Source organism: Garra rufa, chromosome 11 (assembly GCF_049309525.1).
Source record: "Garra rufa chromosome 11, GarRuf1.0, whole genome shotgun sequence".
Lineage (NCBI taxonomy): Eukaryota > Metazoa > Chordata > Actinopteri > Cypriniformes > Cyprinidae > Garra > Garra rufa.
Genome location: NC_133371.1, coordinates 34,692,921 through 34,705,605, shown reverse-complemented (window position 1 = coordinate 34,705,605; position 12,685 = coordinate 34,692,921). Strand labels below are relative to the sequence as shown.

At 32.2% G+C, this 12,685-nt stretch overlaps 1 protein-coding gene across 1 annotated transcript; it reads right to left on the bottom strand.

The window, feature by feature from the left end:
* Nucleotides 1-4,519: 4,519 nt before the first annotated feature.
* Nucleotides 4,520-10,246, bottom strand: LOC141345328 (solute carrier family 66 member 2-like). Its single transcript, XM_073850192.1, has 3 exons — nt 10,021-10,246; nt 7,859-8,025; nt 4,520-4,572 (listed from the first exon to the last, which is right to left on the bottom strand). Exons 1-3 carry the CDS (start codon nt 10,218-10,220, stop codon nt 4,520-4,522), a joined length of 420 nt encoding a protein of 139 aa, XP_073706293.1. The 5' UTR covers nt 10,221-10,246.
* Nucleotides 10,247-12,685: the final 2,439 nt, after the last annotated feature.

Here is a 12,685-nt window from a genome sequence, read left to right as displayed (position 1 = left end):
TATTAAATAAATTAGTTTTTATGAATTAAAATAAATCAGCTATTATATTTATATATGTAAATAAATGTAATAAAATGGTATTTTTTTACATAATTTTTTTTTTATCCTTTTTTATTTTATTTCCTATATATATATACCTATAATTAAATAAAATTAATTTGTGGTGTGTTATTAAAAATAATGATTTTTTTTATTATTATAGTTATATAAAAGAAAATAAAATAAAAATGCAAAGTCATATCATAAAATGATATAATGGACTTTCTTATTTTCTTTATTTTTGGGGGCATTTTTATCATCTTCCAGGGGAAAACCCTAAGTCTGATTGCTTAGAAAATGTATAGCACAACTGTAAAACAATTTGAGATACATTTTAAATCCGTAGCATAAACAATGTAGGACTTGTTACATGCCAAATAGTCACGCTTGACTTAGCAAGAAGATGGAAATGTGAGCAGATTAATTCCCGCTGTCTGATTTTATCCATATATCACTTAATCCGACATTTACACAATATTTACACAGGAGCCTTTATAAAAGCATCAAAACACATTCAGTGGGAGGGAAAGAGAAGGCAGGGAGTCTTTCAAGAATCTATGATATATTCCATGTAGCCTTAATAATTCATGCAAGCATCTTTACAGCAGAAGTGTTAAGCTATCACCTTACAGTACAATTATGTCAAGTATTCACAACACAGTGGTAGCTCCAGGTGAACTTGTCACATATACATGAGTCATTTCACACTGCTGTAAAGCTGAAGCGTGCACACATGAACACACACAATCAAAATCTAACAAATACATTACGGATACAACTGAACTCTGCCTTATGCAATTGCATCACAGGCCAAACAGTGTCACTTGGAAGCATGTACTCACTAAATTACAATTTGACTTAATTGGACACACACCAGGGTGTTAATGAAGTGAGTATCTGAGCTGAGACCCTGGCCACACTTGAGTGACCACAATTCGGCTCTGCGAGGGACAGATAACAGCACCTGCCGCTCCTCTGGCCCCAAGAAACTCACTGAGCATGCAAACAACCGTTTCACTAGATTTAATGACCTGGTTTAATTTACTGTGACCCCAAAAAGTGTGACACTTGGGTGACACTTAAAAAAAAAAATGTTTCACTGCATTAGATTACAAAATTATAAACCAAGCTACATCTTCAAACAAATCACACAAGTCTGTTTCTCAACTAACTTTATGTATATCCCAAAAAAGTAGATAAATAAAAACTATTGCTATTACTACTACTAAACTTTGGGCCACTGTATATTCAAACTCAAGTCATGTTCTACATGTCTCCACAAGAGGGCTCTGCTGTTCTAATTTTTTTAAACGTCTCATTTCTTTACTTTGTGACCCTGGACCACAATATCAGTTATAAGGGTCTTTTGAAAGAGAGATTTATGCATCTGAAAGCTGAATATATAAGCTGAGATACAACTATTTGAAAATCTGGAATCTGAGGGTGCAAAAAAAAAAAAAAAAAAAAATTGAGAAAATCACCTTTAAAGTTTACCAAATGAAGTTCTTAGCAATGTATATTACTAATCAAAATTAAGTTTTGATATATTAATAGTAGGAAATTTACAAAATATCTCAATGAAGCCTGATCTTTACTTAATATCCTAATGATTTTTGACACAAAAGAAAAATCGATCATTTTGACCCATACAATGTATTTTTGGCTATTGCTACAAATGTACCCATGCTACTAAAGACTAGTTTTGTGGTCTAGGGTTATATTTAATAAAATGGTCCTCATAATTTTTGGGATCCACTTCCACCTAGATACAACATCAATAAATAAATAAAAATTAATTACATAATTAATAACCCAAGTTCAAAAGCTGGGGGTCAATCATTTTATAATTGTTTTTAATTGAGTTCACCTTTTAAATTCAGTTAAATGAATTAAAAGTGACAATAAAGACATTTATACTTCTAAATATAATGTAAAAAAATAAACGCTGCTATTTTGAACTTTCTATTAATAATACAATTCTAAAAAAAGTATAAGTATTTCCACAAATACAATTGTACATTGACTTAAGTTTAAAAAAATTATTAAATCAGCATATTAGAATGATTTCTGAAGGATCAGTGAAACTGAAGACTGTAAAATTCAGCTTTGTCAGACTGATTTTACTGATTATAATTTTACTGTATTCTTGATAAAATAAATGCAGTCTTGGCAAACATAAAAGACTTTATGTAAAAATAATAATACAATTTTAATTTTAAAATAAAATCAGCATATTTGAATGATTTTTGAAGGATTAGTGGCATTTAAAACTAAAATTCAGCTTTGTCATAACATGAATAAATTACATTTTAAAATATATCAAAATAGAAGACATTTATTTTAAATGATAATAATATTTTACAATATATTACTACAATTTTACTGTATTCTTAATAAAATAAATGCAGTCTTGGTGAACATAAAATACTTCTTTAATGTAAAATAAATAAATAAAATAATTGATAATTCTAAATATAATGTCAAATAAACTGTCAAAAATGTTTTTTCCTTTGAACTTTCTATTCATAAAAAAACCCCTAAAAAATGTATAACTATTTTCACAAAAATATTAAGCTGTACAATAGTTTTCGACACTGATTCTAATAATAATAATAATAAAAAAATCTTGAACATTGAATCGGCATATTACAATGATTTCTGAAGTCAGTGACAATAAAGACTTTTAGCTTTACCTCAACAGGAATAAATTACATTTTAAAATATCAAAATAGAAAACAGCCATTTTAAATGGTAATACTATTTTACAATATTTTAATTTAATAAATGCAGTCTTCGTGAACATAAAAGACTTCTTTATGTCAAAATATTTAAAAATCATACTAACCACAAACTTTCGAATAGTAGTATAAGATCTAGGCTGATAAAAAGTGACATTAAGGACATTTATAATCCTAAACAAAAATGTAATTTAATGTAATCATGTAATTCTGCTCCTTTGAACTTTCTATTCATAAAAAAAACTGTATAACTATGTCCACAAAAATATTAAGCTGTTTCAATTGTTTTCAACATTGATTCTAATAAAAAAATACATGTTTCTCGAACATGAAATTGGCATATTAGAATTATTTCTTAAGGATCTGAAACTGAAGACTGTAAAATTCAGCTTTGTTATCACAACAATAAATTACATTTTATAATATATCAAAATAGAAAAAAGCAATTTTAAATGGTGATAATGAACAATATTACAGATTTTACTGTCATTTTGATATAATAAATGCAGGTGAACATAAAAGACTTCTTTAATGTTAAACAAACAAACAAAAAAACTTAAGTCATAACCAAAAACTTTCGATTCATAAAAAAAACTAAAAAAAGGATTTTCTTTTCCCACAAAAAATTGAAGCAAGCTGTACAATTGCTTTCAACATTCATTCCCATATTTTTTTTAATATAAAATCAGCATATCAGAATGATTTATGAAGGATCATGTGACACTGAAAACTGTAAAATTCATATTTGCCATCACAAGAATAAATTAAATTTTAAAATATATAACAATAGACAACAGTTATTTTAAAAGGTAATAATATTTTACAATATTTCTGATTTTACTGCATTTTTAATCAAATAAATGAAGTCTTGGTAACCATAAAATACTTCTTTGTGTCAAAAACATTAAAAAAAAAAAACATTTGAACAAACCTGAATTGTAGTGTAAGATCTAAACTGTGGGGAGAATGTAGTTCTGTCATAATGACAGTAATAAAACTGCTAATTATTGTGAAGCAGCGACAAAGTTTGGCTTAAATGTGTGTAGATATACTCTGAAAAGGCCATTAGAAAGAAAACTAGTCTGTATAAAATAGAACTGACACAAACTCCAGGGCAAAGCACACTGGCATTTAAATCATACTCTAAAACACCAGATGAAACAGATACGGGACATTGCCTTCCTTAATTCGGTCCTCTAAAGGTCACACTATAACACCTCTCTCTCTCGACATCTACAAAGTCATGTCAAGACAACAACAGTGAGTCTAATGAACAGCCCGAGGGCAATCAGTGTGAGTCGATGCAAAATCATTCATAGCTCGCAGCAGTAAACAGATCCAAACTGTACATGACATGACCTTACATAACCCCTGTAAATGACAACGGAAATGTGTGAGGGTACATCATACAAAAGCATATACAGTAGGTTAATTAGTCACTTAAAGCATGCACCTTTAAAATTGTACATGTGTGTGTTTTAAAGATCTGACAGCTTGCGTGTGTGTGTTCTTGTGTGTATAGGTGTGAAGGTATGCAGGGACAGGTGGACTTGTAGGTCGCACATAGCCAACGGGATAGTCAGTGATTAAAAAGGGTCTCGCATGACGTCTAACTTTCAGAGGGAGGACCTAATGTCCCTACTATTTTGGGTCTAGAACACACCCTTCCCCTTCTGTCCCTGCTGTAACCGGACACCTTAACTGCCATTCAGGCAAACCCACTGACGCACACAGTTCTTCTATCAAACCGGATGTTCAGCACTGAAAATGGTGTTAGCAGGCACACTAGAGGGAGCTGATACAAAAAAAAACATTTTAAAATTGTGTTAAAATTCAATTGTTAGTTTTCAATCGGAAATTACACTACCAGTCAAAAGTTTTTGAACAGTACATTTAAAAGGTTAAAAAGTCTCTGCTGCTCACAATGCCTGCATTTATTTGATTCAAAGTACAGTAAAAACAGTAAAATTTAGAAATATTTTTACTATTTAAAAAAACAGTTTTCTATTTTAATATATTTGTAATAAAAATGTAATAACATGTAATTTATTGGTGTGGTTTCAAAGCATGATTTTTAGCATCATTACTCCAGTCACATGATCCTTCAGAAATCAGAAAATTTCTGATTTGCTGCTCAAAAAACCTTACCATTATTATGTTGAAAACAGCTGAGCAACATTTTTTTTTAGGTTTCTTACAATAGAAAGTTCAGAAGAATGGCATCTGAAATAGAAATATTTTGTAACATTATAAATGTGTTTATCATCACATGATCAATTTAAAGCCTCCTTGTTAAATAGAAGCACTCAATTCTATAATGTGTGACGCTGAAATTTTAGCTTTGATCACATGAATTAATAACATTTGAAAATATATTCAAATAGAAAACAGTTATTTTAAATAAACATTACAAATCTTTTGACTGGTAGTGTACACTTCACATAAGTTAACTGTTATAGTAAATCCTTTTCTACACATTATTAGAGTGAAGTCAGTTAAGTAAGTTAAACTGATAAATGCATACAAAAAAAAAACGTGCATAAGTTCAGGCATTTATAATTGAACTTGTACAAGACACAAACAAACCAGGAAAGATTTCTGCACTCATCACAAACAGCATAGTAGATTATTTACTGTTTGTATATATTTAATTTCCATGTAATTGTTTTGAATCAGCATCAATCTGTTTATGTGAAAACTTCAAAATTCATTCAGTTAAAAAGTATGACTGTTAAAATATGGCTAGGTGTGAAACAACCAATATTCAGCTAGTTAAATTTAATATTCAATTAAACAAATTGGACTTGTTGATCATTAATATAATCCAAATGGAGAATTTTTTATATGCAATTTAAATACATAAATCTTACATTTAAGCCTAAGTATTATTTTAAGGAGTGATATTAGGGTTGTCATAAACATTAAAATAAAATTTTAGATCAATGACAATTAAATTATTCACCTTTTTTTCCTGTAAGAGTGGGAACAGCGGCCATTTGTAAATTTTATGGGTATGGCTTCCAGTCTCATCCGCATTCAGCTATATTTATCTGTACAAAACAGCTTGTTTCGCTGCTTTATATTGAAAACTGGTGTGTCTTACCATATTATTTTAATGTATTATCTTAATTATCTCAAACTTTTACATTAAATGTACCCTTTTGGTGGAATGACCTGCCCAACTCAATCCAAACAGCAATAGCCATCTTCAAGAATCAGCTAAAAACACATCTCTTCCATCTTTCTTTGACCCTCTAGCACCCTCTACTCTAATTCTATTCTTAAAAAAACCTGGCCTTTTATACTTATACTGTATTCATTTACTTCCTGCTTGTTTTCTTAAACAAAAAAACACTAACACAAACTTCTCTGTTCTTGTATCTATTTTTAGGCATCTAACACTAGCTTGCTTTTTCTTTTTATTTGTTATATAATAAAACCTGATATGTGTACTGCGTTAGGCTAAATAAGACTTGTCATAGCACTTGCATGTTATTGCTCTTTTGTTGATTTTAATTGCTTCCATTTTCCTCTTTTGTAAGTCGATTTGTATAAAAGTGTCTGCTAATTATCTAAATGTAATGTAAATGTAATTATGAGCACTCTGCTTTGAAGTGCAAACAGTTTTACCCTTTACTGCACTTTGTTTTTTTTCCGTTATTTACCAATGGCGGATAATGGACTGGAAGTCTCGCCCATAGGCTTACTTCCACATTAAAAAAGAAAAAAGGTGGATACCATACAACAACAGCAAATAACAAATTCTTTTTGACAAACAAACCATCTGATTTTATTTTTCAAATAGATTTGCAGTTAAAAAGTCTTCTTTTGAGTTTCACCTCGACTTTTCCCACAACTGTCAAAACTCAAGTTCAGGTGTCTCATTAAAAAGAGAGGAAGGTTTTTTTTCCCCACCAATAGCATTGACTGATTTAGTTCACAAGTTAATCATGGACTCACTCCAAAAACACAGTCAGCTGACTGTCTGCATTAGAAAGTCAATTTCTTTAAGTCTAACAATGGGTTAGCATTAACACAGGCTTCACACACTAACTTTATAGCTACAGCCTCCAGCTCAATCAATCAACATGACATGTAAATTAGGCCCATGTCTGATTTCACATTCAATTTTCTAATTATTACAACATGGCAAAAATGTTATCATCCAAGCTCTCTCCCAGACAGTGATCTCATAAAAAAGACGACTTCGGATTGAGCTCCCCCTTGCAAGCCAATCAACTAGAGCCTAACTTTATCATAAATCAATTCTGTGGAAGGGCGAAGAGGAAATTACACACAGTTTGCACCCTGGTCCACGTGACGCCAATGTTCTCAGGCACTTAACATCTTCATTATAAATGAATATGGGACTAGATGGCGCCCTGGGCTATGAGTAACATTTATGCGGATTTAATCCCATCTACATGACAGAAGACAAGGAGGTGACATCTGTTTAGTAATGTTCTAGCATGCTGAAGTTATATACCATTCACATGACCTCAGGCTTTAATATGACATGCGAATACTTTAAGGCTGTAGAAACCATTCAAACTGGCACTTTACAAATTATGAACCCCTTAACAGACACTTGAAGACAGTTTACCCAAAAATGAAAATTCTGTCAATGATTACTCACCCTCATGTCATTTCAAACCCGAAAGACCTTTTTCATCTTCGAAACACAAATGAAGATATTTATGAAATCCGAAAGCTTTCTGACCCTGCATAGACAGCAATGCAACTGACAAGTTCATGTTCCAAAAAGGCAGTAAGAACATTGTTAAAATAGTCCATGTGACATCAGTGCTTCAACCTTAATGTAATGAAGCTATGACAATACTTTTAGTGCACAAAGAAAACAAAAATAACTTTACTCAACAAATTCTGTCTATGCAGGGTCAGAAAGCTCTCGGATTTCATCAAAAAATATCTTAATTTGTGTTCTGAAGATGAACGAAGGTCCTACCAGTTTGGAACGACATGGGGGTGAGTGATTAATGACAGAATTTTCATTTTTGGGTGAACTATCCCTAATGTACGACATAAAATAATAAACCAAGTAGTTTTAATGTAGCAAAAACTATTGCTGGACACATAGTGTTTAATGTAGTTACCTGTGATGTGGTGCTGTTTAGTACTGACACGGTTGCTGCTCTGGATGGAACAGCACAAATGTAGCATTGCCAACATGGTGAGAATCATCACCACACTCTGCAGGAGCAAAGGCAGCTCAAACTGCTTGCCTATCCTGCAAAACAAAACAATAAATGTTTAATTAAAAGTTGAAGCGTGTAAAAACTGTGCCTCTAGAGAAATCAAACATAACTGCAAAAATAAGAACCGTTTTCAAACAGTTTCCCAGACAGCTCTCCTGCAGAGTTTTTTCACGACATGTCATCAATCGGCCATATTGGTGGCACTGAACATAAACAACGACACTGAATCGAACGGAACATGCTAATTTAGCTAATTATCGCTACTGAAAAAGGTCAATTATCGACATGTTTTGGTCTGTACTAATCAGTCAGACCAGGAAAAACATTTAGAGTACCAGACTGCCAAAAGTTATAACAAATCAAGAAGAAGAGTGCAACAAACTATCTGAGGAACGAAAGGCATTTGTGGTTGGCCAAACTGAACCAGTTCAGTGTTTTTATCCTTTCCAGTCAAGTAGGTGAAATATTAGGCAAGTATCTTAATTAATCCTGCTCGTATGTATCTTTACTATCTTTTAACTTTAGTTTGTCAAACTACTGCACCCTTTCCTGCTTACTAAGTCCGTCTCTATATGATTTAGCAGCTTCCACACATTTTTCTGTGGTTTAGACAGCATAAATTAGCAGAACAATGTATTCAGTAGTACATTAACCATGCAATGCTGTTGTTTACATCCAAGTATTTCCAATATGGCCACACATCTGGGTAACTGACCACACCGTGACATAAGTGCAAACCTTCTATCTTCTTGGTCAAACAAATGGAAAGCCATGCCCTAAATGCACGCCATTGGTTGAGCCATTGTTGCCATGTCTGACGAGATATTTAAAGGTATAGACTACCCAAAACTTGTCATTAATTACTCACCCTCATGTTCATCTTTGGAACACAAATTGAAATATTATTGATCAAGAGCTTTCTTGACACCCCATTGACAGCAATACAACTGACATTGAAGGTCCAAAAAGATAGTAAGGATATTGTTACACAGCATGACATGGAAGAGAAAAAATTGCTGAATAAAATCATTTTTGTTTGATTGTACACAAATGTATTCTCATTGCTTCATAACATTATGGTTGAACAACCAATGTCACATGGACTATTTTAACAATGTCCTTACTACCTTTCTGGGCCTTGAATGTGTCAGTTGCGTTGCTTGATGGTCAGAAAGCTCTCGGGTTTCATCAAAAATAATTTAATTTGTGTTCTGAAGATGAACAAAGGTCTTACAGGTTTGGAACGACATGAGAGTGAGTAATTTATGACAGAATTTTCATTTTTAAAACAAAAATTAATTTAAACAAAGTTAACTTTGAAAGCCAGATTGCTAAGAAATGCTTAGACCTTTGAGGAAAAAAAAACTTACAAAAGCCTTTAAGTAGTCTTCATACATTAAAAGAACAGTTCACTCAAAAATGAAAATGTGAAGTGGATTAACTTTTTATTAGCTGTTTGAACTCTCATTCTGACAGCACCCATTCACACCAGATGATCCATTGGTGAACAAGATATAATGCTGAATTTTACCAAATCTTTTCCTGATGAAGAAACAAACTCATTTACATCTTGGATGTCCTGAGGGTGAGTATCACCCCCAGCAAATGTTTTTTTTTTTTTTTGGGAAGTATTGTGTACTATTTCTTTAAAGTCACAATTTGACTTAAGTAGAGACTTTATTCCATATTTTGATGTATAAACAAATAAAATGGATCATCAAAAAAAAAGAGAGAAAAAATAGGAACAGGGCTTGAATCTATTCAACGGTCATTGATTGGATGGAGGCAGATCTGAATGCAAACTTGTAGTCAAATGTAAAAAGGGTTTAGGCAGACTAAATCATTGGAGAAGTCTGGCAAATAAATTAAGCAAGTCTCCAGATTTGAAATCAAATTCAGCCTTTATTAATTAGATTTGTTCTTGTTTATTTCACTTTGTTTTGCACACTGGCCTAAATTAGTTTTCAATAGCCCCTAAGCCATCAATCAACTCTACCTGCTGCTGCAGTAACATTAACTCCACTCACCAGAAGAAAATGCGAAGTATATTAGCAATGAGCAGCACCAGACAGACTCTTGTTGAGAATCCCTCAGCGTTATTGGTCTTCTGGATCTCCTGGTACTGCGGGACATAGGGCACCGCACCTCCAAACACCATCACACCAGAAGCCATCCAGGAGAGCAGAGTCCATGAGCTCTCCATGTTCTCCTCCGACCCCTGCTCCATGGCTAAGTCCTTTAGAAACCACTGTCTTTAAACTCCCATACCCTGCAAGAAGAGGTTGGGACACTTGATCACAATGTAGTCGAGATTAAATTAGCTGTCTGCTAGCTAAAAGAAGCTCAAACTAATAAAAGCCGGCATATATTGCTGCAACAAACCCTTACAGCACCAATAAAAGCAACAGTGCCACCTTCAGTAACTTTAAAGCTCCCACAGGAATGACAATACCTACAATATAAACGCATTGTAAATGATTCATGTGGGCCTTTTCTGGACATGAAATCCAATGAGGGGCCATTTTCAGAGTAGTCAGGAACAGTAAGGATTGTCTACATGCTGCCACCCATTCTGACGGTATCTCAGCTGAACAGGACGTTTGTGCTCACAGGAGGACTGTGCACCAATAGATAAGGCTCCTTTTTGTTTCTGACCAGACAAACGTCACATCAAAAGAACAAGCTGAGTCACAAGTTCTAGAATACACTGCTGAGAAGTTTCGAAATACTTTTGAGCTTGCTTTGCAGCATCAGTTCCCCAATTCAGCACAAGTCTTTGAACAGATATGTTTCCTGGGAGTGTGAATATTTTTTAAAGGATGTACGAAACAGTTTGTGATGCAAGAACATGTAATCTATGTGAACATTACATTTAATTTTTTTTTCCTGACTAATTCAGATTTCTAGTTGACCAACAGCTTTACTGGCCCAAATAAGAAGAAGAGAAGAAATTTAAGTTGTAATTTTATATTGTGCATATTTTACAATATAAACTACTGGTCAAAGGTTTCTGGACAGTAAGATTTTTTTTTTTTATAAATCTATTTGATTTCAGACATTTATTTGATCCAAAATACAGCAAAAATAGTAATATTGTGAAATATTTTTTCTATTTAAAATAACTGCTTTCTATTTGAATACATTTTAAAATGTAAATCATTCCTGTGATTAAAGCTACATTTTCAGCATCATTACTCCAGTCTTCATTGTCACATGATCCTTTAGAAATCATTGTAATATGCTGATTTGCTGTTCAAGAAATATTTATTATGATTATTATAAATATTTAAAACTGTTGAGTACATTCTTTTTTTTTCAGAATTCTTGATGGATAGAAAGATCCACAGATCAGCATTTATCTGAAATAAAAAGCTTTTGTAACATACCATTCAAAAGCTTGGAGTCAGAATATTTTTTTTTAAAAGAAATTATAGAAATTAATATTTTTATTTAGCAAGGATGCTTTAAATTTATCAAAAGTGATGAAAGACAATAATAATGTTACAAAAGATTAAAAAAAATTCTACTCTGCTGTTTTTAACATAATAATGATAATGTTTTTTGAGCAGCAAATCTGAATATTAGAATGCTTTTTTAAAAGGATCATGTGACTGGAGTAATTATGCTAAAAATTCAGCTTTGAAATCACAGAAATAAATTACATTTTTTAAATAGTTTTTTATTATTTTAAATAGTAAAAATATTTCAGAATCTGACTGTTTTTGCTGTACTTTGGATCAAATAAAAGCAGGCTAAAATTATAAAATTATAGTGTCCAAAAACTTTTGACTGGTAGTATACATAATTATAATTTAAGTAAAATAAATAACAGAGCTTTTGAATATTTGTCAAATATTTTTAATATTTCAAAAACATGTAAATATTTAGTTTTCAAACCTATAATGAATTCATCAAATGTTTTTTTTTTTTTTTACACAAACAAAACAACAATAACTGGAATTTAAACAGTTAACTGGAAACCAAGAGAGCTATAAATCCTATATAGCTATAAAGTGTTCACAAAAATAAAACAAATTAATTTATTTTTATTAAAAAAAAAAAAAAAAACATAAAGCATAAATATACATTAATGCTATTCTCCAAACAAAAAGCAATTTTTCATTTTCAACATTCTTACTAATTTTACCAAGCCTATTACAAGTCACTTTCAACAAAACTTGATCTGTTACCCATGTTTTAAAATTTAGCAATTTTAAAACTCAAGACCAAAATCAAGTCCTGCAACATTTTAAAGGAGATTTTATGGGTTTAAGTGGTCAGATTAGTAAAGGAATGTTCCCTAATCCCCATGAAGTCAACTGGAACCAAGTACTCGAGCACAGCTCGTGACCTGGAGGTCTAGCAATGAGAGCTGCTACTGTACATAGAGGTGTTGCATAACTTTTGCATTCCGTAGGGGGTTGGGCTCTTCTAACATGTCTCCACCTCTCTCACTTTGTGTCTCCTACATGAACAGATGTTTAGACCCACACCTACTGTAAACAGATTTAGCTTTGCAGGACATGAAAATGTTTGCCATTCCATTTTTCTGGAATGGCAAACATGGGCATAAACCATGCTTGGTATGCTTTGAGCACTTCATAATGCCATGTGCACGTCCGTGTTATGATCTTAGAAACCGGATCCAGCAGGAAATGTAGACAGCAGGAAAATCCCTTAAGTTAGTTTAAA